The sequence below is a fragment of the Rutilus rutilus genome (genome assembly GCF_951802725.1).
Source record: "Rutilus rutilus genome assembly, chromosome: 10".
Lineage (NCBI taxonomy): Eukaryota > Metazoa > Chordata > Actinopteri > Cypriniformes > Leuciscidae > Rutilus > Rutilus rutilus.
The window spans coordinates 23,696,366-23,722,332 of NC_140215.1; the positions used below are offsets into that span (position 1 = coordinate 23,696,366).

General features: G+C 37.3%; 2 protein-coding genes across 3 annotated transcripts in view; one reads left to right on the plus strand and one right to left on the minus strand.

Moving 5' to 3' along the window:
- carf (calcium responsive transcription factor) lies at positions 1–11,970 on the plus strand. Of its 2 annotated transcripts, none has more exons than XM_084420708.1 (16): positions 1–74; positions 652–746; positions 1,396–1,569; positions 1,779–1,890; positions 2,696–2,819; positions 6,080–6,161; positions 6,393–6,582; positions 7,610–7,730; positions 7,829–7,972; positions 8,045–8,323; positions 8,404–8,560; positions 8,666–8,729; positions 9,196–9,308; positions 9,960–10,269; positions 10,372–10,516; positions 11,509–11,970. In XM_084420708.1, exons 2-15 carry the CDS (start codon positions 657–659, stop codon positions 10,470–10,472), a joined length of 2,061 nt encoding a protein of 686 aa, XP_084276834.1. In that variant the 5' UTR covers positions 1–74; positions 652–656; the 3' UTR covers positions 10,473–10,516; positions 11,509–11,970. The 2 variants fall into 2 exon arrangements, with proteins under 2 accessions (XP_084276834.1, XP_084276835.1); XM_084420709.1 differs by lacking the exon at positions 11,509–11,970 and adding an exon at positions 2,427–2,535 and having other exon boundaries at positions 31–74; positions 10,372–10,676.
- A 3,703-nt stretch (positions 11,971–15,673) lies between these two features.
- Positions 15,674–25,967, minus strand: part of kiaa2012 (KIAA2012 ortholog) — a 40,857-nt gene continuing 30,563 nt past the window's right edge. Inside the window, exons 28-30 of the mRNA XM_084422078.1 lie at positions 25,740–25,912; positions 25,046–25,265; positions 15,674–17,305 (exon numbers count right to left, since the gene is read on the minus strand). Coding sequence (XP_084278204.1) covers positions 17,137–17,305; positions 25,046–25,265; positions 25,740–25,912 — 562 coding nt within the window. The 3' untranslated portion in view covers positions 15,674–17,136. The remainder of the gene's footprint in view (positions 17,306–25,045; positions 25,266–25,739; positions 25,913–25,967) is intronic.

Below are 25,967 nucleotides of genomic sequence, written 5' to 3' on the forward strand. Positions count from 1 at the left end.
GAGGATTCAAACTGCAGGCGGATGATGCGCAGTTTACGCGTTTTTTGGCGTGAGGAATCCCGGACGAAGACGAGGTTGAGTAGACTCGTTTTCAATTCTAGGTGCTTCCTGTATATAAAGCCTGGGCTCGACTGCATCCCGTTCATTGGGATGCGCAGTCAGAGCGAGCTGACTCGAAAACATGATTTAAATTCAGTCTGTTTTCTTTCTTTTACTGTGTTTTCACGAAACTGCTGCGCTAGCGAGCACTGCTCCAATATGGCGTTTATGTTTCAAATTATGTTAATGTGTCGCATTTGTGTAACGCTCTTCTCTCCGTAAACCTGAATTATTGCTCGCAAAGCATAAAACACTAGAAGTGTTGCCTAAACGTTCCAATTGAAATGTTAGTGAGATGGAGATTAATGAGTTGCAAAATAATCACTGACTTTATTGCTGCTTTATTTATGAAGCATTGTACTTCTACCTAAAAATCTAAAGAGACGGCCACTTTACACAAAAATAGCGTATGCGTGAACTAAAGGGTTCAGTTTGACACCCATCAAAATAATTTTTTCTCATTGTACTAAATTCACAAAAATATTACCCCAATAGTAAAACATATCAATTCATGCTCTTGATTTAGACTGCTGTGCTGTGTATGTCTGATAGAATAAATGGAGGAGGAAGAGAGAGATGTGACAGATCATGTTCTTCAGTCTGAAGAGAGAGAGGATCTACAGTCTGCAGACACACGAGCTGGACTGGTAAGGAGAAATACTGTACAGTACTGAATAATCCTGGTATAACCCACTCTTCACTAAAATACTATGTTTAATGGCCACACACAAACAAACAAATGAGTTGGGTGAATCTCACAAAAGCCCTAATCGTCGTATGTAATAAAAATGCATTATATTTTCCATGAAGAATTTTTAATTAAAGTTCATTTGATTATTTTCAGCACAATTTTTTCCACAAATTATTAATTTCATGTGTTCTGACATTTTAATTTAACTATTCACATTTCTAACTGATTATTCTCTTTACTGTAATACAGTTTTTTTGCTCTGTTACAGTAAAATATTATCAAACTGTTTTTTTTTTTATTAAAAGTGCAACAGATATTACTGTGATGATACAATTTAAACAATCACTTTTTTGGCATTAAGTAATGAGTATAAGAACCTCATAAATTTTACTGTATAGAAAAGTATAATTTCTTATGGTTTTTGGTGAAATACGACTGGGGCTTTTTGGACATTTTTTTTTTTTTTACACTTTTACCAAAATGCATCATTAAATATTAAATAGCAATAAATAAATAAATCTGAAATGTAAAGAATAGTTGTAAAATATCAGCTGTCGATGTTTTGTGATCAAACGATTTATTATTTTTGTATTGTGATGTATCAGCAACCTGGCAAAAACTCAAAATCTAAAGAAAATGCAGATGCACAAGTGCTTCCGTCAGTCATTCCAGCCCCAGAAACTGTAGCAGCCAATCAGAAGCCCTCTACAGTCCCGGAACAAGTGGACAACTTAGTTATACTTGATCAAAACGGACATCCTATTCAGTATGAGCGGGTGGTAAGGACATTGCACTATGATCCATCATTATAAACTACAGGCTATTACTCACACTAGAAGACATGTGTATCACCCATGTACTTGACTCAGCCACCAGATATACTAAAATGTTAAAATATGAGCTTGACCTTATGTATTCCACCCATTAAGTCATTTTGAACGATATATTTGTGACAGTTTTCACCTCAAAGACGGATGCATTTTTTCAGGTGATCGTGAAAGGGGAGAATGGACAGATGTACGGTGTCCCATCTGTGTCTATAGGGGGCCCTCAGATGTTACTACCTCACGGTCAGCTGTTGAAAGTAGCAAACTCATCTGGTAATTAATTATGTTTTTTTTATTATTAAATATATTACTGACTATTGCTTTTCTAATTATATAAACACACACACACAGCTCACCGGACACTTTATTAGTTAAAGGGATATTTCACCGCTGGAAAGATGGATGTGTATTTAAATTGGGTCATTTATGTAGTAGAAATGTGAAATTATTTTAGAAGTTTGTGCCTTCTAGAGTGAGAAAAGCCAGAAAATGTATTTTTGGCTCATGTGGATGAAAGACCACAACTCCCAGAATGCATTTGCTTCGCTGCCCTACTAGGCCACTCCCAAGCCACGCCTACCGGTTACAGAGGGCAGTATCGGAAGAAATGATACAACTAGGCTAGGCGAGTTTAACCAGTTGACTCGAAACTGAAAAGACAGCGTTTTATCGTGAGATCCCACCCCATGTGGGCGGGTTGAAAACATGCAGAACTAGCTCTTACTACTGGCTGTAGTCTCTAGCCTCCAATGACGCAAAATGACGATTGAGTATTGTTGCTGACCATGTCCATCCCTTTATGACCACAGTGCATCTTCTGATGGATACTTCCAGCAGGATAATGCACAATGTCACAAAGCTCAAATCATCTCAGATCATCAGTTCACTACACTCAAATGTCCTCTAATAAAGTGGCTGGTGAGTGTGTGTGTGTGTGTGTATGTATATATAATAGAGTAGTTAACATCTAATAATGAAGAAATGAAATAGAACTATAAAATAAACAGAAAATGAGAAGAATAATGAAGACAATTGGTTGCTGTCCGGTTCTGCCATTTCTTTCTGTTCTGTTAAATAGGAATCTTTGTGGAGAAAAGACAGCAGCAGTCAATCATCACATCCACTAAAGACAATGATGGCACCCATAGTTTATCTGCACTAGCGGCTCAGAATGTCACTGGTATTAAAATACAGAAAAAAGGGTCAGTAAACCTTGTTTGCACATCATTATATCTGTCACATTCTGTATCTGATCTGAAAGATGAACTTTCCTATTGTGTTTGTTGCTTTTTATTACCATTTTTTTTATTATAAACTACGTTTTTTTTGTTTTTTTACAGCCGATTTGTTTTAAAGGCACAATATGTAACTTTTTTGCTTTAAAAATAGCAAAAATCACTATATCTATGTGATATTTTTTTTTTGTTGTGTACTTACATTATCCCAACTGTTTCCAACAACTTTCAAACCAGGAGAAATTTGTAATTTAATTCGAAGACACGTCCCGTTTCTTTATTTCCGTTTTGTCGCCGTCAAAGGCGTCATATCCGCGTTGTCCCTGGTTTCCGCTCGTACTGCCATAGCAACCAGAGCCCTCTGATAGTAACCAAGGCGACAGACGTGGACAACTGTGTAGTTCGCAATGTCTATTTGCATGCTGTTGTTGTTTCATTCAAACATTATGGGCCATGGCAAGCAGACTTTGGATAAAAAAGGAGAACTAAAACGAGAATCAATATCAGCGCTGTGTTTTCGAGATGCCGAGAGCTCCCATAGACAGTATATAAACGAGAGCTCCACGTCCGAGACTTCGACCGCTCCTACATGTACTTTATTAAACAGGTGAGCACATTTACATAAAACTAATCAATGTTATATTCAACAATGATAAAATGTTAGAATATGATCTGTATGTTATTCTAATGTTGATCTAGCTTACTGCTAGTCTCATACAGACAAACTAACACATAAATTTCAACACATTCAAATGCAGTTTAGTGTGATAGTGTAATGTTAGACCAAGTGAAACAGCGCTGCGTTACCTCACAAGTTTAATTTGTCTAATAAACTGACCTGTGAGTTGTAATTCTGCACTTGCGTGTAGTTCGGTAGGATGAAATGTCCATATTCCTTTTATATCCGCGGGACTCGCGTCGCGTGTGGAGCTGATACTGTAGCTGTCTCTTAGCAATCCCGACCTGCTTCATATCACAGTCATGATAAAAACATCGATGTATTCAGCAGAGTTTCCGCTAGAAAAAAATGGTGCCGGTCAAAGTGACCGGCAGAGGTTTCGTTTTCCGGACATTTTGAAGATATGCCGGTCAAATATCGCCTCTTAATTAGTCAAGTTGAGGAAAACTGGAGGAAGGCTATGTAACTTAAAAAAAATGACATAATCAGGCCGAATGCAACATGTTTATTAGCCTACCTTTCAAATAAAAAAATGGAAAAAAAAACATGAACGTCCGATTGGCGTCAATCAACACCAATTGTTTTTACTATGGTTTCACATTCATAGTTTAACAAACCAATCCCCCTTCCCCACATAAAATATCTGAAGCCTATGTTTTTACTCAAGCGAACTTCCCAGTTTCTCTCCACAAAATATCTGAAGCCTATGTTTTTACTCAAGCGAACTTCCCAGTTTCTCTCCACAAAATATCTGAAGCCTATGTTTTTACTCAAGCGAACTTCCCAGTTTCTCTCCACAACTTGCAATGCGCATAAGCCGCGTAACCTTGTTCTCCGCAAGGCGACTTCGCTGCTTCGTCTTGATCCGATTCTGCAGTGAGAACCCACTCTTTGCAGGAACACTCAAGACCCATTTTCTACTATGGTTTTGTACGTTTCTTCATTCGGATCTATTTGCGATCCATTCCATTCTAAACAAACAACGCAGTTTATATGCTTCGTCCTTGTTTCATTATTCATTAAGATAATAATTAATAAATGCGCGCATAATTATCAGTGAACTTGATAAATGTTGCAGATATGTTTTGCTATGCATGCACAAACAAATGCCTTTCAACTTATGTGTGCAAAATTCAGAATAAAATGAATGTGCAGCAATTTGTACAAATAGAGAGTCTATGTCTACTATACGTGTTGTAGCCATTAAAAAAGCTCATTTAGTTTAATATTTGTTAAAATATTATAATGTTATTTTTTTATTTATGTTGATTATGAAAAGTGAACCGCACGAGTAGGATGCGCAATATCGAGAGACATGGAGCGGGTCAGACATGATTTTGACCACTTAATTAAGTTTGGTTTTGTAGAATGACTTTTTTGAAGTGAATTTCGGTTTGTATAAATTGTATCTTAATTTTAATACATTTTTTTTATCAACCAATTGCCTGTATTTAATAAATAAGCAGCAAAATAAAGCAGACGATAGGCCTAATCATGACGGCGCCCGCGCGGTCACTTGCATTGCTCGTGAACTGGAGCGCATCTCATCCTAATTTAACGAAACTCAGCTTAGGCCTCACAGACATGAAATATATCTTAAGAAAGCTTGAAATGTCTTTTTAACAATTTAAAACGAAAAGAAATAGGCTACTCTCTGATTATGTAATCCATGATGTGCATTTCTCTCTATAGGCGCGTTCACTAAGGACATGGCGATCGTCAACTTCATCTTTACAGCTGTTGTTGCTGTTAATAAACTAAAAATAATAGGCCTATAATTTTATTAAACAATAAATTAAATGAAATTGTAATTGTATTAAAAAAAAAAAAATCCTGTTTAATGTTTTTTTATTTATTTTTTTACCTATGCTAATTACGCATTAAATTCAGGTAGGCTACTGAGTCGCTGTCCTCAATGCCCAGAAAAGCACTGAAACGGAGATGAAGGGGAACCCGTTTTTATTTAATTTTTTTTAATTTTTGGCTTATTTTAACTGGCCCATCCAGTTTTCTGGAGGCCCACCTACAAACAAAATCCTGGCGCCGCAAGTGCTTCGCAGCGGTCTGATATCAAGAAATAACAGACCGCATTCCACATTGGAATTCAACCAAGCCATGTAATAATGTTTAATAACTTTCAAACGGTAGAGCCTGTTCCTTTATAACATAGCCAAAGGTCGGTGTATTTTTGCTTTATACATTTTAGGCTTATTACACGCCTTTGTTTTTGCAAAGAGGTTAGCGACCCCTAGCGGTGAAAAAATTGCATACTGTACGTTTAAATGTTGAAAATCACTTATTTGAACACAGATTTTACAAGTCTTGCGCAAATATGGAGCTGGAAAATATGTACTGGACTAGTAAAAAGCATTCATATGCATATAGAATGGGTTGACAAGCAAACTACCCAATTAAACTCCTGTTCTGGCTCAATTTATCCCTTGCTTGAACAACAAGAAAACTGCTTCAGGCCATGCCCCATTCCTGGAGTTTAAGTGTACCTTAAATTATTGACAGTTTTACTGAAATGTCTTCTCATTTTTTTCAGTTCTCCTGATGTATTTGAGCCCCCAGTGAAGCCATTACCACCAGGGACACCAAACTGGGCTCTAAGACTGCGTGGGTGTGAGGTTTGTCCAGTCGAAAATGGATAAATTGAGGGTTTTTTGTACAAAAATTTAAATAATACCTTAAAAATAGTAGTGTAAAATGCATGGAAATAGCCTAAATGCATTGTACTTTTTCTATTGTGCGTAGAGCCCTCTGTCAAACAGACCCATTTACAGCACCACAATCTGATGATGTCAAGCTAATATGGCTTGGTGAATCTTTTTTCTGTGTGATTGTTTCACGAGGAACAGAAGATCGGAGAATCGTACCGTGGTTACTGTAACACAGAGGCTGAGCTTGAGGCCGTTCTGCTTCTACACAAGCAGCAGACTCACGCTGTGTTTGGCACCCGCCAGTCACCCTCACCGGCTAAACCTGCCACCAGACTCATGTGGAAATCACAGTATGTGCCCTACGATGGCATTCCCTTTGTTAATGCAGGTAATATGGCCCTTTTTGCTTGTGGGATCTGTGGTGTGACTTGATGTGAGATACCCTTATTTAAGTCTTAAAGCTGTTTAGTCATGTAGTCTATATGTTATTTTAATGAGTTTTGACTATAATTCAAAATTGGAATTTTAATCGATGTCTGTAAATTTGGGGACATCTGAATGCTAGTGGTGTATTGGCTCACAAAATTAGCAAATGAAACTTCAGCAGATACGATTTGTTTGAAAGAAAGAAATACTTTTATTCAGTAGGATGCATTAAATAAATATAAAATGACAGTGAAGGCATTCATAAAGATTGAGCAGCAACATTTTCAATTCAATTTAAACATATTTGAACAGAAGACAGTTATTTTGAATTGTAATAATATTTCACAATGTTACTGTTTTTTACTATATTTTTTATTAAAAAAGCAGACTTGGTGAGCTTCAGAGACCTGTTAAAAAAATCTTACCAACCCCAAACATTTAAAAAGCATTGTATGTGAATTTAAAATTTACAGTGTTGATCTTTTTGGGGGGGGAAACTGACCAAATCATTATGGAATAAAACAATTTAAGAGATAATTGCGACTTTTTATCTCACAGTTATAAACTTGCAATTACGAGAAATAAAGTCAGAATTGCAAGCTATAAACTTACAATTCTGAGAAAAGTCTGACTTTTTTTCTTTTTTTTTACTTATATTTTACATTTCTGACATTATATTTCTAACTGCGAGTTTATATCACACAGTTCTGAGAAAAAAAAGTCAGAATTGTGAGATAATTACCCTAGTCACAATTACCCTTTTTCATTTTTTATTCTATGGCGTAAACAAGCTTCCATACTAATTTGTCCAGATTTTTGTTCAATCAAATTGTTTCTAGAATGAGAATGCTTGCAATAGCAAGTTGCATGTCGAGGCGGGACATGCCTTGTTCTTAAGCCTTGATTGAATGCTGTTGTTGCAGATAATGTAATGGTTTTACAATATGCACACAAAGTCATTTTATCTTGATCTTTTATATGGTTTTAAGGGAGCAGAGCCATTGTGATGGAATGCCAGTTTGGTCCACGGAGGAAGGGCGTTCAACCTAAAAAAGTGTCAGAGCAAGAAACGAATCAAAACATGCTCTACAAAGCAACCTGCCCTGCCAGGTACACACAACCTACAGTTGGGCCAAGCACAACAGATTTGTTCTGTACACAGGAAGTTCATTATGAAACCCACACTGTAATATTTGACAATTTTTCAGAATATATATCAAAAAAGTACGAAAATTCCCGGAGTACAAGGTTCCCACAGATCCCAAAGTGGACAAGAAGGTAGTGCGACAAGAGCAGGAGAAAGCCTTCTTCAACCTCAAGAAGAGTTTATGGGATGTTGGAGGCATTGTAAGGTATAAACATCTAGCCATCACAGTCCATCACATGACTGCAAGGTTCATTTCATTCATTTACATTCATGACAGGTATTACACCCAGCTCCCTACAGAGAAAGCCCACCTGTACCATGACGTGGACACTGCAAACCTGCCTCCACTTCCAGAGCAGATCTGCTTTGCAGAGGAAGAACAAAATGAAGATGAAGAGGAAGAGACAGAGGAGCTGGACAGTGAAGCCATGCAGGATGTCACGATGGAGGATGGGGCGTCCCTACCCTCTCGACTACACCCGCTCGTGGCAGAGAAGATCTGTGAGTTGGTAGCACAAGGTCATAACCAGGTTTACACTGTCCGCAAGCAGCTCAGGTATGACTCAATGGTTTCAAATCTCCTTTGTTTTATTTGCTGGAAAAATATTTACCGTTGCTTTGTGAACGCCCTGGCAGGAGGTTTGTGGAACATGAGATGTTCAAGTCAGAGGAAGTGCCTGAGAGACACAATCTGTGTTACTTTCCCACTGTCAATGACATCAAGAACCACATCCATGAGGCTCAGAAAGCTCTTCAGCTGACGGCGGGACCACTGGCTACCTCAGATACAGAGGTGTGAACAGAAAGCATGTTTGTAAAGCATTAGATTGGTGAGCACAAATATGCCAACCATTTTCTGTAGTAAGCATTTATTTTTATGTTATTGTTGTTGTTGCAGTGGAAAGCAGAGGCTATTAACCTGCTTCCAGAGACTTTGACCCTGACTCCTGCTACTGTGGATGGTAAAATACTGTTGAAATATTGTTTGAAATTTGACATACATTATTAAAACAATAAGTGTTTCATGACTTGAGGCTGGAATACACTACAGAATTTTTATCCAGGTTTTTGTCATAGTAGCTCAGTGGGTAGCACTGTCGCCTCACAGCAAGAAGATCCCCGGTTCGAGTCCCGGCTGAGCCAGGAGTCCTGTCTGTGTGGAGTTTGCATGTTCTCCATGTGTCTGCGTTTCCTCAGTCATTCAGTGTATGATGCCCAGTTTTTCCACCAGCGTGTGTATGATGCCTAGAGTTTTAAAATCTGTTCAGAAGTTGTGTAGTGTATTCCAGCCTTTAACATCTTGGAATCATTCAATACAATTTAGAGAGTAGAGGAAAGGTCCTGCCTCAAAAAGAAAGCACATACCTGTAGTCCAAGTACATTGTTTACCCTGCCACAGAATCTAGTGTACTGCTGTTATATTGACAGTGTCCTCTCAGAAGGAAGGACTCTTGGAAGAGAGTGAGACTCTTTCTCCAGAGGCTGTGCAGCTCTTCAGCTCTCTCACCTCACTGCAGCCCAAGATCTTTGCACATCTCCAGGTGACCCTGTCCTGAAATGATCATTTTTTATATGGATCTATTCATTTATTAAACTAATGCATTCTTTTTTTAAGTTTTTAATTTCTGAATAAATGTAAAAAGTTTCTGGGTGATCAACTGTTCTGATAGTATAATTGAAGAAACAAAAAAAACATTAAAATGAAATGCTTGAAAACCTTATTACGTAATTTTTTATACATTTTTGTTTTGAACTTTTTGTTAATGTTCCTATTAACTTATTAAAACATTATTTCAGAGCTTTCAAAACCTCTAGTTTTAAACATTTGAAAAACTTTTGTTGGTTAATGCGAACGTTAAGGGAACATTCAATTTTATTATTTTGCAAACATTATGTGAAGGTTACTTTTGAACGTTCTCTGAACATTCTGAAACAAGTTGTAACATTTAAAAGAAATGTTAGATAAACATCCAACTAAAATATTTCAGCAAAAACTCATTGTTTTTGTGCTAAAGTTTTGAGAACATTATTTAAAAACATATAACTTTGAACAAATGTTCTATTAACGTTAATGGAAGAATGTTTGTTCATAAAAACTTGCCTGGCTTCATTTGTGAGAATGTTCCCTGTTGCCTGGGACAAAGCTGGTTGGCAAACTTATCCTTTAAGAGTGCTCTCCTCTTGTCTGATAGGCCATCCAGATACAGCCTGCCTTGTGTCCAGTTGAAGACACTGCCCAACCTACACCACCACCAGAAGCCCCAGAGCTGTCCAGCCCTGCACCTCCACAGCCTGTTCTGCTGAGTCCGTCCCAGTTCCTCCAGTCAAGTGGCAGTGCTGGTGAAAGCATATCTCTGTGTGACCCCCCGACCCTGCTCGGCATGAGCCAGCTGGTGAGTGTGACCTCGGTGACTAATGCCGGAGCTGAAGGTGGCATCACACAGATCTTGTTGGAGGACGGACAGGCCATTCCAGTCCAGATTGTGGACCCTGCAAGCATAGGTAAGTACATGGCACCACAGAAATAAAATTAAAAAATCTAAATTTAATCAATTAGAATCATGAAAATAACATATAAACCTGTTGTTTGTTCTTATTGTTCAGCTTTGACTCCCTCAGCAGACGACACTTCAGTTAAAAAGCAGTCAGAAATACAACAACGAGAAAAGAAAACAAATGTCCATTTCTGTGACAACAGCGATTGACGATTGAGCTCATTGACCAATGGAGGACTGATTCATTGTTTCAAGTACAGTATTATGATAACATGAACTCATGCAATATTGATTTGTATTATTATTTGTTTCCATTTCCCGTTATTGCTATTTTAATTTATTACAGTGGTGACTGGAGAAAAAAAAACAATTTCTCAAAAGTATGAATGAGATCAAAATTAAATATTTAAAGCTAAATGTTTTCTGTTGTATTCTATTCACACAAAAAAACTATTTCACAACTTTTTATAAGAATATCTTATGAGTATTTCTGCAGGTATTTCTACCCTTTGAATAGAAGCCTAATGGATCCTTGCGGTGGACTTTTTAAAGTCCCCCTGTGGTGAAATTCAAGTTTTTAATGTTGTTTATGTCTATGTGGTGTTTTTAATATACTTTAAGACAAACCATGTGCAAATTCATAAGTCAGCAACACGGCTGAGTATTTTCTCCTTAAAACTGCAGTGAAACAAAGACGAGGTTTGAGGTTTATGATGTCACAAACTACCTTGTAACCAATCAGATCAACATGTGATTGTTAATGAGTGGATCTCTGAGCTGGTTAATTTGCATATTCATAGAACCGGTATACTAAATGAGGCAAGGGTGTAGAGTTACATTCAAGCTATTTTAAGGCATGACAAATTTTCTTTTCAAGGACAAAACAGAAGAACAGTGTCTGTTTATGAAGTTCAGATTCCTGTGATAGTGTTTACCTGTGAATAGTAATTGTTGTATTTTAATCATTTTCTCTGCTTGCCTGTATTTACATGATCGTGTGCCTGAATTTAGAAGAGAATTATTTCATATTTATCATACATATACAAGAATGTAAGAAATTATAATATTAGCATTCCTCTGATTTAATTGGCCGAATGCTTTTACAAAAATGCTGAAGAAAGAATGCAGCCTTTGCTAATATTAATCTGTTTTACCTTGTTCTGTTCGATCAGTTGCTTCCATTGATCCATTTATGACTTCCACAAATAATCAGTTCTTCTTGAATCATGAATTTTCTTCCATTCAGGTACCGCTGATGCTGTTGTCGTTGTAACAAGACAGTGATCTTCTGCCAGGAACATCAGGTCAATCTTCTGCTGTCCAGAATCAGGTGGTTTGTCTCCGTCTGGCATCTCAGCTGAGACCTGTCCACTATGGGTGACCCTAGCAGTAGTTGTGAAGTACCAGTGGCGTAGCTCTCAGCATCACTGATGCACACAAGCCCTCACAGCACGTCAAGCTGCAAACCGTGTGAGGGACCCTAACCTTCCCTAACCTGCAGTAACTGCTTACAAGCAACCGCATATCAACCAACTAGGCTACTCTAAACATCCTGACAACCACATAGCAATGCATGAAAAACCACTCAGAAGAGTCCAGCAACCGCAAAGCAACACGCTAACAACCACGCAAAAAACCTTGGCAAACGCATGTCAACACACAGGAAACCATCCAAAACATCCCAACAACCGTGTAGCAAAACGCTAAAAACCACTTAGAACAACCTATGAACAGCATATCAATGCTTTGACAATCACCAAAACATCCTGACAACCTCACAACAATGTGCAAAACAGCTCTAGAAAATAAAACTTAACGTTACTCATAAAACTCTAAACTTACTCTACAAAATTAAACTTACTCATAAAACGATAAACTATATACAGTATTTACATACAGGTCCCGCTGTGATACTCCGGGCTCCATGTGACACTGTGATGACTCAGTGTCTGGGCTTCTTTCTTCGGGGTTCCTCAGGCAGGGGCTCTTCACTGATGTCCACTTGGATTCGAGGAGTGAAGCTTCTGCTGGTTGTGGAGAAGCTCTCGGTGATCCGGACACGTCCATCAGGATGCTCCGTCTCCTCCAGTGAAGGGCGGTTGAGTGACTCCCACAGTCGCTGCTTGATCTTCAGTCCTCGTTTAAGACTGTAGGGACGCCGCCGACCACTGCGTGTCTTCATCATGGGCTCCACCACAGAGCGGTAGATGTCCTGGTAGGCCTCTACGCTGTAGCCGTGGATGGAGACAGGCTCATCCTGCTGACGCACGTCCACTGAAGAGACTGAGACTGCTGGACGGATGTCAGGAAGGACAGCAGCGTTCTTCAAGTAGCGTTCTTCAAAATCTGAGATGCTGCTGTAAGTGTGATCAGACCTGACCAACGTTACAGCCGCCAGCTGTGGAAGCTCTCTGGGGTCCGGACTGGAAGAGACGTCCTCCACCAAGAATCCCCTCAGGCGTGTGGGAAGAGCCCTGGTTCTTCGTGACCGACGCTGCTCCATGATAATGAATCAAGAGGAACTAAAGACTGGAAAAATCACTAAGACTTACCAAATTGTAGAGTTGTGAAGAGCTTGCAGCAAGTGTGATCAGGCTTCAAGGCTTCAGAAACAGTTGTGTTCGTTTCAAAAATCAACACAATCTACTGGACTGACATAGAGTGTTGAGGATCATTTAAATGTAAACAACACTTGATATCAGCATTAAGTCTATGTTACATGTATTATGCTTCTCCAATTACCATTATCATCTTCATTTATTCCTCTATGTACAGAGATGGGCATAAATACATGGAAATGTATTTAAAATACAAATACAAATACAAAATACTGTGTGAAATAATGCATTTAAATACAAATACAGTATTTTGTATTTTGAAAATACACAAAATACATGTGAAATTGGCCATCCAGTGCAGGTATAGGTCACAGTGAATGAAGAAACTACATAGCCTACTATATACTGACTTTTCATTCCTAACCACATATCTCTGCCCTTTCTTTCTTTCTTTCTTTCTTTCTGGCAATTACAAATAAATTTATGCAAAATAGCAGCCATTTATATACTTATTTCTGGTTACAATGTAGTATATAACTTGTGAACACTATTAAAAAAATCATACTGTATGTAAAACTGTGGGAACCTTATATCTAGCAAAGAATATGGATGGGCGATATGACCAAAATCTCAATTTTACTTCACAGTAACAATATCATGGTTTCACCATTTTCAATATCAGTTTTGATTCCACAGCATAAACTGAATTCCAAACTCTTTTGAGGGTTTTTTTCTCTTTACCATAATGCACTATTTTAACTTTAATCAACAAGTAGAATTGATCATGACATTCTCACCTTATAAAAAAAGAAAAGAAAAAATCGCTGATCCAATGCTGAGCTAGTGAATGTCTGAACTAGTTGATGCACAAAATCAGTACCCTGATAAAGAGGTTGACTGGCAAAAAGTATTTTATGTATTTTGAAAATTCAAAAATACTCATCTTAAATGTATTTAAATACAAATTACATTAGATTTTTTCCAAAGGCTTTAAAATACAAAATAGTATTTTGTATGTCAAATACGTATTTTAAATACATGTATCTGAAATACTGCCCATCCCTGTGTATGTGTATGTATGGTCAGAATTAATGGCACCCCTGGTAAATATGATCAAAAATGGCTGTAAAAAAAATAAATCTGCATTGTTTATTCTTTTGATCTTTCATTAAAAAAATTGGCAAAAATCAAACATTTCATTGAAGTAAAAGAATAGAAAGTGGGGAGGAAATCACATTATGAAATAAATGTTTCTCTCCAAAACACGTCGGCCACAATTATTGGCATTATTGAGATAAAATATCTCGTATATTCCCATTAATATTTACCTTTATTTAGTACACCAGGGTGACTAGGAACATGAAATTGTCCAGCTATGACTTCTTGCTTCACAGGAGTTTAAATATGACGAATACACAAAGGCCAAATTTTTTAATCATCCATCACAATGAGTAAAACCAAAGAATATAGTTCTGATGTGCATCACAAAATAGAAAGTGTTATAATTAAGTAATAAAATAATTAAGAAGTTCCAATCAACTAAAGATGTTACGAATCTGCCTGGAAGAGGACGTGTGTCTATATTGTCTTAATGGACGGTGAGGAGGAAAGTTTGAGTGGCCAAAGACTCTCCAAGGATCACAGATGGAGAACTGCTGAGATTACTGGAGTCTTGGGGGTCAGAAAGCCTAAAAAAAATGATCAAACAACCCCTACATCCCCACATGTTGTTTGGGAGGGTTTCAGGAAAAATCCTCCTCGCTCCTCCAAAAACAAACTCCAGCATATTCAGATGTCAGACACGACTGGATCTTCAAAAAGGACCGGATTCTGTGGTCAGATAAAACGAAAAAAGGGATTTTTGGCAGCAAACCCACCAGATGTGTTTGGTGCAAACAGGGATGAAGAGTACCCCATGCCTACAGTTAAATATACTGCTGGATCTTATATGTTGTGGGCCTATTTATTTGCTGGAGCAAATACCAACAGATAAAAAAACAAAACCTGACTGTCTCTGCTATATAATGGGCCGTGGTTGGATCTTCCATCAGGACAACGGTCCAAAACAAACATCAAAATCAACACAAAAATGGGTAACTGAGCACAAAATGAAGCTTCTGCCATGACCGTCCCAGTCCCCTAAACTGAACCCTATAGAAAATGAGTGGGGTGAACTGAACAGAAGAAGCGCCAACATGAACTGAAGGATCTAGAGAGATTCTGTATGGAGGAATGGTCTCTGATCTCGTCAGGTGTTCTCCAAACTCATCAGGCATTATCTGTTATCTTGGCAAAAGGAGGTTGCAAAAAGTATTTAATAACAGGGAGCCAATAATTGTGACCAGCGTGTTTTGGAGAAAAGCATTTATTTTATAATGTGAATTTTTTGATAAACAATGCAGATTTATTTTTGATCATATTTACCAGGGGTGCCATTAATTCTGACCACCACTGTATATATTACTCATCTTTGTGTGTATGTAGTGGTGTTTGTTAAGGCCAGCATCACTGTTAGGAACTGGGTTCATGAATGAATCTGTGTGTTGAAATTCATCTTTAAAGTGAACATACCATTCTTGCATTGACTCATTTCTTTTGTTCACTGAAGTGTCTTATTTTGTTCAGCGCTCAACTGCTCTGGTGTCTTCTCCTGCCTCCACAGACTAGAGCACAAGCCGCTTTTATTGGAAGCGAAGACGAAGCATTTGGTTGGTTGTGAATCTACTAAATAAATCTGTTTGGAGTCTGATTAAATCCTGTTGGAGAATGAATATTCAGATGCACATACATATAGTTTTTTACAATTTTATTTGTTTTATTATTCTTGTTCTTTTTCTAGCCTGGTAAATGTCCAGTAGCTGACCAAATAAAACAAAATATCTGCTCAAATTATAAAATTAATCCTGTTTTTAACCTGTGTCTTGATTTTGTAATTGCAGACACCAAGGGCGAAAAGAAACTTAAAGTGTCTTTCTAGAAACATTGAGCAGCTGAAAAGAAGAAAGCAAAGACACACTGTAGGTTACGCTAAGATTTATGTAGTGATCGTCAATCATTACTGCCATTTGATTTTTCTCCTATAACAAAAGAAAATGCAAGTATATGCTTAAAGTGTGCAGGTATATGCTTTGTTTGCTGTGTTATGTTTGCTAACTTGCAAATCAATAGATATTTATTGTCTGTATCCACTAATATCATTGTTGGCTAGTTAAATAATATAATAATTCATAATATCCAGGGGTGCAACTAACGATAATCCATTAATCTGTTGATTATTCCTTCACATAATCTCATAAAAAGGCTGATTTTATTCTATATTTTTTATAGAAAAAAATTGTATTCCACATCTAGCTCCAAGCACTGACAGCTTTTAAAGCAAATAGAATATGTATGAATGTAAGTACAGTATGTGTTTGTATATGTGGTGCTGCATGAAAAAAACTGTCATCATCATGATCTGCCACTCAATCATGTTAAGTTAAATGATTTTTTTGTGTGCAAATTCTTTATAAAGTTTTCTATTTTTGCTATGTTTATTACCTCATGAAGACTAATCTGGATTTTGATGTTTGCCCATTGTCTTTCACTAACAGATATTAGTGGGTCTTTTGATTTTTCACACTGCTAATCATAATTAAATGACCTGCTTGTCTTTTTAATCCACTAGCTGTTGTGTAACTCAAGGTCTGTGCTGTGATCTTTCACACCAATATACTTTTATTCTACTATAGTGTCAATTGCCAAATTGAACTACATATAAAATATGAGAATAAACCTGAACAAATCTCTCATCTTGTTAAAAAGACAAACAGTAGAGGGCGCTGCTCACTCAATGCCAGTGGCTCTCTCAACTTCTACAACTCCTTCCTTCTATGACTGATTTCACCAAGTGCAACATGTTCCTGGATCAACATCTTTGTTGATCCTGGAACAACATTCCCATCAACCAATCAGGTTTGAGGGACAAGTTTATTTTATGTGAAGTGTAAGCTTACAACCAGGGTTAGGTGCTTCTACATGTTATTCACCTATCAGTTCCCTCTGATTTTAGGGATAATTATGGGAAGGGTTAGGTTTAGGGGTATGCATAGGGCTAGGACTACATTTTCAGACAGAAATGAAGAAAAATCCAGTTTGAGCAGGCGCAATTCAAAAGTGCTGATATAAGTCATATGCCATCTGAAATGATGAGAGCAATCCGGCAGATTTCCACATGTGGCAGATTGTTCACCTATTAGAGAAAACTGCACATAACTGAAATACTAGCTGTAAGTGCTGGTGTGGTGAGGGTTACTGCATGAACCCAAAAGAAAGAATCACAGCACATCTTTGAGTGTGTTCTCCTCAGCCAAGCCAAGCAGCTTTAACAGGGTGAAATAGGAGAAAAGCCAGGGACGGGAAATGTCCTGCGTCTGCTCCAGCCCTTCTGCCTCCACAAAAAGACCCCTGTGAAACTTTAACTGCTGCTCCAGTGCTGCCCTCTGCCTGTCGTAGAGAGAAATACACTTTACTTCACATAAAGCTCCTGCAGTTTGAAAAATAGCAATATTATACTGCAATATTATATAGAACAATGTAAGGAGATTTTTAACCAATGCAATGAATGCTGACCATTTTAAAGGCACACTATGCAGTTTCCGTTTTTCTCAAACAGCGACCCCTAGAGGAGTCGCTGAGTGTTTGTATTTAACGTTACTGTCGTAAACACCACTCACGCAGAGCCGTCTCTGCACTCTTCCGACCGCGCTTTCTTCGTTTTCTTCGTCGACTCTGCCATGATTCACGTTTGAAATGCATGCTAGTGTCTTCCATTGAGGCTGCTTCATATGTTGTTGATGTATGTGACGTTGTGCCGTAAAGCCATTCATGATTCTCGCAAGATTTGTTGAGGCGCCACCTCTCAAACTTCCATTGCTTTGCTATCGGGATGATTCGCCCTACTATGAGTTAGTTTACCATCAAAATTATTTCCAAGCTGTTACATTAAGGTACAAATATTGCATAGTGTGCCTTTTATGCATGCTAATAGAGCTGATCTGTATCAAAAATCTGCAAAAATATACACTCTAAAAAATGCTGGGTTATTTTTTAAACCCAAATGCTGGGTTGAGCATTTTGACTATGTTGCTGGGTTATTTTCTCAGGAATCAGCTGACAATGACCCAGCATTTGGGTTTGTTTTGGAAATTTTGAATTTCCTCCTCGCGAGTCGCGCGCGCCGCTTTTGTCCACACTGTTCAAATCACTATTCACTACGTCAACAGGAGGACGAGAGGTTCAAGCAGAGCGAGCATAAAGGTGAGCAACCCTGTTTTATTAAAACTATCCTAACGTTAAGTAACGTTAGTCAAAGAAGTCAGAAAGTCAACAAGAATTTATGTTGAAATGAACTATGAATTTTTGACGACGGACCAAATGCTCTAGTCTAGATTTTGCGTCTGTCGAACTAGCGACCGTTATGCTAACGTTACGTTACACATAACATTCATTATTTTTACACGGTCTGTCATCAATTATTCCAATTATAACACGGTCACAATGTCTGAGTACAGTTGTTGGTGTCTGTTTTATCTCCAGAAATGTTGCGGGTTAACGTTACTTGACTCGGCGGTGTTGGATGGATGCAGTGTTACGTCACTGGCTAGTGGCTGGATATGCTAAAGAAGCTGTAAGTCTAACGTTACCTATTATTTAACTGTTTTTGTTAGTCATTTTCGAAAGGTAGCTTTACATCAAATATTTTCTTATGCTGCAGTATGTTCTCTGTGTTTGGGTGCGTGCGCCTTAGTTCAATTTGGCTAAGCATTTCTGCAGAAAACAGTGATGTCATCGTCCAGCTCAGTACAATTCTTATCAAAAACTGTCTTTGTTCATTTGAAGTCAGTTCAGTGTTGCTTCAGTTACGTTCAGAAACTATGTGAAGATAATCAAAGTAGTTACTGAAGTACAATTTGGTCTTAAACCGGCTCTGAAAAAGAGTCATTCAGTTCAGTTCAGTTAGGCTATCTTCTGATATTGTCAGTGCAATTAAATCAATAATATTGTTGAAAACTAAGTGCCCTTAACTAAGCAAGCCAGAGACAACAGTGGCAAGGAACCCACACTCCATCAGGTGACAGAATGGAGAGGGAAAAAAACCTTAGGAGGAACCAAGCTTATGTATTAAATAGCCTAATACAATTTATTATTTTGGTTTGTCATGCAAATTGGTTCACAATCATTAAAATAACTAACTATGATGATCATTGAATCGTGAATGAATTAAAAAAAAAACCTGTCAGGAAGAATAAACATTAACAACATTTATTTATTATTTTTACCTATCTTGAAACTGCAATCAAATAAGTCAATGGGCGCAATGCCCTCAGGCGATTGTTATACCGATAGACTAATACATTGGAATGAATAATAAATATTCTATGAAATATCTACAGGTGATTTTATAAAATATTTTTTTAATTATCCACAAAATTAATATTTCTTCTGTTTACAGTCTTGTGAATTAACAATGGTTAATTAAGCTGTTAAAAATTATTTTTTAAGTAATGATTCAACAAAATGATTTATATATATATTTTTTTAATTAACTGGAGCCAGCATAAAAATGAATTTTAAAAGCATTGTATAAGACATGCTAACTTTGTAGGTAATCTTTTTTTCACAGTTGCATCCAGTGCCAACCCTAACCCTTAACAGAGTTTGCTACACCATTCACAATAAATAAGCTCAAAAACATCAATGGCCAATTTACATGTACAAGTACCAAAGTACAAGCACATGACAAGACTTAATGTCAAACCATGTAGGGTGAATTTAAACCAGTTATATTGTAGGGCTGGCATAGGCTACCACTTCTGTGCTTAGTCGTTGTCAGTGTAATTTCATAGATAGCCTTGCTTGTTTGCCCCTTTCTTGGTTTAAGGCAGTGGTTCTCAAATGTCCTGGGACCCCCCATAATTTTGGATGTCTCCCTCATCAGACACACCCAATTTAAATTTTGCAGTCTGTATTAATGAGCTGATTCAGGTGTGTTAAATGAGGGAGAGATACAAAATATGCAGTGGTATGGGGTCCCCAGGACGGGTTTGAGAAGCACTGCTTTAAGGGATAGCTCACCTGAAAAGGAAAATTCTGTCGTCATTTACTCACCCTCATGTTATTACAAACCTGAATGACTTTCTTCTCCTGAACACAAAAGAAGATACTTGAAAAAATGTTGGTAACAAAACAGTTAACAGTAGCCATTGACTTTTATAGTACTTTTTTCCTATTATGGAAGTCAGTGGCTACCGTCAACTATCTTGTTACTGACATTCTTTAAAACCCTCTGGGCTTCTTCGCCCGAAAACGGGCGAAAACTTGAACGTTTCGAATTGTTTAATTTTTTTGCTTCATCGGATGGGGGTGAAACTTGGTGACTTTTCTTTTATTACCTATATGAACACACAAAAAAATCAAGGAGATGATTCTGATATGTTAAAGGGTCGTAAAAAAAAAAGTCACACTTAGCTTCCTCCCGCCCGAAAACGGGCGACATAGGAAATGAATGGGAAATATGAAAAAATAGGAAAACTCAGAGAAACTTTTGGTGGTACAAGCTACAGATCAGCCATTGTGCTGAAAAAAAGTGTTCAGCAATGAAGGGGTGACACTCTAGAACATCAAGAGTGCAAAAAAGACACCCTCCCCCCCCCCACACACACACCTACACACACAAACACACACACACACAGAGAGAAATGAACTGGTAAGACTGAAACAGCACATTTTGCCCCAAACTATATAAAAATTATATAATCATAATAACTCCAAAACTATAGCAAGGAGAGTCAAAAGGTAGGTATCGTTTGAAAGAACTCTTTTTAAATTTTTTGAAAATATAAATTACATTACATTTGGACATTGTCCTGCCAAGAAACGGCGGATAAAAGACAATATATATATATAATTTTTATTATGATTTTGCATATCTTTCTTATTTGTCATGGAATAACTCAGGAAGGAAATAAGGTAGGAGGAAAATTCTTTTTTAGTGAAGTCCCCCTACATGTTAGCTGCATCTGGATAAAAAATTAATAATTTTTGGATAAAGGAATCAAAAATTACAGCATTTTGAAAAGAGATAGCCTTTTTGTACAGTCTTTGACACCCCCTCATGGGCAATTTTTTCTCCATGAAGAATATCTTGTCATAAAAGCAATAGATTATGTTAATTTTGGGCTCATTTTAATTGTAATAATATGCTGTAAAAAATGAAGTGCCATTTTCAATTATCTGAGAATGTTTCATGAGCTGTATGATGTTTTTGACACATTGCAGTACATTATTTTATAGATTATGAAAAAAAAAAAATTCTATTTATCAGCAAATTACTCAGCAATACTTAAGAGTTTTTCAAAGTGGATACATTCACTGTAAAGTTCAGACTCTAAGCTTTCAAATGACATCAACTTTGTGTTAATCAAGGCAAGATTTTTGAAAAATATGGTAATGAATATTTTTGCAGCTAGGTGGCGCCTGCTGGCGGTACACTTGGTTTTAGAGGGATTACTCAGCACTCGTTAGGAATTAATAAATGTAATTAGATGCATTAAAAAGCTGAGATCCTAAGCTTTAAAATGATATATAATTTGTGTTGTTCCATTCAGTGGTTGATTAGTAATAAATTGTTTTCTTTCCGAATGGGAATAAATCAAATAAATAAATAAAAAAGCTATAGGTCGCCTACAGGCGGTTATAGGACATGACACAAATTTATAAATTTTGAAGCCACTAGGTGGCGCTCTTCTCACTTGAAATTTTTTTTTTTTTAGGCCTGCACTCTAATTTGATGTGAAATGTTGCATTTATTGAAAAATAAAATAAAATAAATAAAATAAAAATATATATATTAATTCTAATGGAAAAAATAGCTAATAAAAATTATATAATTAATGCAAACTATCATAAAAAATTCTAAAAATTCTAAATAATAATCAGAAAACATTATAGAACAAAAATATATTTGATTGGTTATCCTGGGAAAAAGTAAAGTAAGATTTTAAGGCTTCGCCCGTTTTCGGGCGGGAGGAAGCTAAGTGTGACTATTATACGAAGAAGCCCAGAGGGTTAAAAAATCTTTTTGTGTTCAGCAGAAGAAAGAAACTTGTACAGGTCTGGAACAATGTGAGGGTGAGTAAATGAGGCGAGTAAATTTGACATGAGGATGAGTAAATTTGCATTTTAAGGTGAACTATCCCTTTAATAACACTAAATGTTTTCAGATTACCAGAGTACGTATTTAACTGTTATATATTTAAGCTAATTTCACTCATTCTAAGTTGACCTTAGTTAGAAATGCACTTTGCTTAATTTAAAAGCTGATGACCGAACAAATTCTAATTTGCCATTTTTCTATTCTTAGATTCCAAAGGCATACTAGCACTTACAATCCTGCCTGTCATTCTTCCCCCGCCTGTGTACAAGATTGGCCACGAAACCTTTCGGCCAACTATTCAAGAGGCAAGAACCTCATTCATTGATGTACAACTGGTAAGTAAAACAACAGGGGACAAAAAGAGCAGGCTCATTTCTTTACACCTGTTTGTAGGGCTGCACGATAAATCGTTTTAATCGTTTATGGTTATTGCTGCTTGGATCTGACACACATTTCATTTTCTCACAACTCTTTAAAGCAGTGGTTCTCAACTCCAGTCCTCGGGACCTACTGCTCTGCACATTTTGTATGTCTCCCTTATTTAACTCACCTGAATCAGCTCGTCAGGAGAGACTCCATGAACTGATTTGAGTGTGTCAGATAAGAGAGACATACAAAATGTGCAGAGCAGCGGGTCCCGAGGACTGGAGTTGAGAACCACTGCTTTAAAGGATTAGTTCACCCCAAAATGAAAATTTCCTAATAATTTACTCACCCCAATGTCTTCCAAGATATCCATGTCTTTCTTTCTTCAGTGGAAGAGAAATTAAGTTTTTTGAGGAAAACATTTGAGGGTTATTCTACACAGAATGGACTTTAATGACAACCAACTATCCCAACATTCAAAGAAGGTTCAAATGTCCGTCTCAATGCAGCTTCAGATTCTCTACCATTTAAGTCCATTCTGTGTAGAATTGAAATGAAATGTTTTCCTCAAAAAAACTTAATTTATTTTCCACTGAAGAAAGAAAGACATGGATATCTTGGATGGCATTGGGGTGAGTAAATGATGAGGAAATTTATATTTTGGGGTGAACTAATCCTTTAAGTTAATTTAAGACGGTATTTAACTAATTTAAGACTGATCTTATGAAAACCTAAGACACACTTTTAAATAATTATCTGTGTCTGATATTGTCTTTTCCTCATTTAGTCTGGAACCAACATGGTGCTTTTTACCTGGAAAGGCAGAGAGAAGCAAAGCCCTTCCCCTTTGTCTTGGAGCTTGGAATGGCTGGACAGTTTTTTGGTGAACTCTGAAACAGTTGACTCAGTTTTTTAATTTTTTTATCTTATTGTGAAGATAATTTTTAGCTAGGCTATTTTACAGTTTATAGGTATAGAGTTTCATGTTTTTATTTTGCTACACATGACTAAATGATTGCTTATTTAAAATGAATTGTAATGTATGTACTGTACTTACTGTTTATACGCAGAGTTTTTATGTGCCTCCCATTTTTGCTGCACAGGACTAAATGATTGCTTATTTAAGTGAATTGCAATGTATGTACTTATGTGTTTTTTATTGTATTCTCTGTGAAGAGAATCTTTAGCTATAGGCTATTTTACAGTTTATAAGTGTAGAGTTTTGAATTTTGAGAATCTTACCATTTTATAATCTTTTAACATACCAACATTTTAGCACAAATGATTTTTGTGGGCCTCCGTTTATGTTGCAGATGTCTAACTGTTTTTTTTTAACATGAATGTATTTGATTATATTAATTTCCTGGAATAAACACTTTAATTGAATCAATAAACAGTAGTGTTATTATTGTTATTAATATATATATATATATTTTTTTATTATTCATATTTTTTATTATTATTATCTAAAATGAATAACCTGTAGCATGGGGGTTGTTTGACCCAGCACTGATTAAAAACAACCCAGCAGATGGGTTAATGTATAAAAACCCAACATGCTGGGTCAAAATAACCCAGCATGTGTTCTGTCCAATATTTACCCAGCGCTGGGTTGTCAAATAACCCAAATTGGGTTGTTTTTAACCCAGCATTTTTTAGAGTGTATATAATTATGATCCTTCATGTGAGAATGCTACACAATGTAAAAATTAATAAAATGTCAATAATGAGTGAGTACATCATAAAGCCATTTTCCAAACCGTGTTTTACCTTACCCTAAAGTTTAAACCACAATGGTGAGGTGGGGTATGTGATTCTCTTTTTTGTCAATTTTTTCAAAATCACTTGAAATCCTATTCCTAACCCACTCACAGCCACTGAGTTAGAAGCACTGACATTAAAATTAAGTAATTGAATCATCTGTGGAACGGGCAGGACTCGAAAAACTCCAGCCAATCATTTCCAAGACCACCTAGAATCATTGGACAGTAAGTTCGTCAATCAAACGGTCGTACCATACCCCCCTCCCCACATCCCATCCATGTTCTGGGCCAGCGTTGGAGGAAAGAAGGTAGGACCATTTGAGTTGTGTATTTTCAAAATCTGCCGGCCGTTTTGCAAATCCCATACCCTACCTTTAATAGTTATTTATATTTTAGAGCTTTCCCAGAAGACTTTCATCATTCATCCCTGTGGGTTTACGTACGCCATAGCCGTAAATAAAGGAAAGAAGGTCTGGGGGGGGGATTCCAGAAAGCAAGTTTATCTTACCGTCAAACAAACCCCGAAGGCCTGAACTCTCTGAAGATTAAACCAAACCTTGCTTAATCGAGGCATGCTGGTTTAAAAAAAGTGTGTGGGAGTAATTAGTCAACTCAGAGTATGTTCACGGTGAACACACTAAATATTCTCAACAGAGCGACGATTCAACATGAAATCACATTCTCTATCTAATGTCAGATTCGCCAAACTTTTGTTACTTTAATGGAAAGTGATTTAAAAATGAGGAATAGTCTCAAGCGATTCCGCTTAAAGAGGCAATACACACGAGGTGCTAGTGATATAAAGTTTCAGACACTGTGAATGTTCTCACATGAAGGAACCTTAGCTGATGAAACGTTGATGGAGTTCTGAATGAACGTGTTTGTTGTAGCGTGACATACCTGGCAAACAGCTCAGCATGCAGTCTGGCCTCCTGTTCAACCTGCATCGCTGCTTCCTCCTCCTTTCTCCTCCTCTCCTCAGCAGCTTTCCTTCTCTCCTTCTCCTCCTCCTGCTGTTTTCGCAGGTACTCCAGTCTCTCAGCATCATCCATCTCTGACAGCTTCCTGCGCTCCTCCTCCTTACGAGCTTCCTCTTCCAAACGCTGGCGTTCCAGTTCAGCTGAAAATGAGGAAAGTCATTCATTCATTTGTTTACTTATTCATAAAGCATTATGTTTGCAGGATATTTACATTTTAATGTAGTAGGATGCATGATCAGCGATGTGTTCCTTCACCAAATGCACGTCGTAGACTGTTGTGCAATAGTCTGCAGGTTTGGCATGTAAAGCCACCGTGAGCACCCTCTTAAATCATAAAATGACCAGTGGGACTTCCTATGGTTTCATTGACTTCATGTACATGTACAAATAAAGGATACAAGACCGCAAGTGTGCTATTTTTGGGACAGGGCCTTAGTACTGTGGTCAGTGTCGCTATTGTCAAGGCTGAAATCCAGACCATGGCCACATTAAAGCACAAACAGTTGCTCTGTACATATTAAATCAACAGTAGAGTGTTAACTAATGCAGGAATCAAGATTGTCACGTGTTAAGGGCCCCAAACAATTATAAATCATTACTACACTGATATTTACCAGCCTGCCGTTTCTCCTCTTCCTGTCTTTCTCTCTGGAGCCGTTCCAGCAGCCTCCTCTTCTCCTCGTGTCGTCTTCTTTCTCGGTCCTTCTCTGCCTGCTCTCTCCTCTGTCTCTCCATCTCCTCCTCTTGCCTTCTTCGACTCTCATCTTCTTCTCTAATCTTCCGTAACCTGCATATATCACAGTGTTAGTTTCTTGCCAGTGTTTGCGGTATATTGTGTTTTT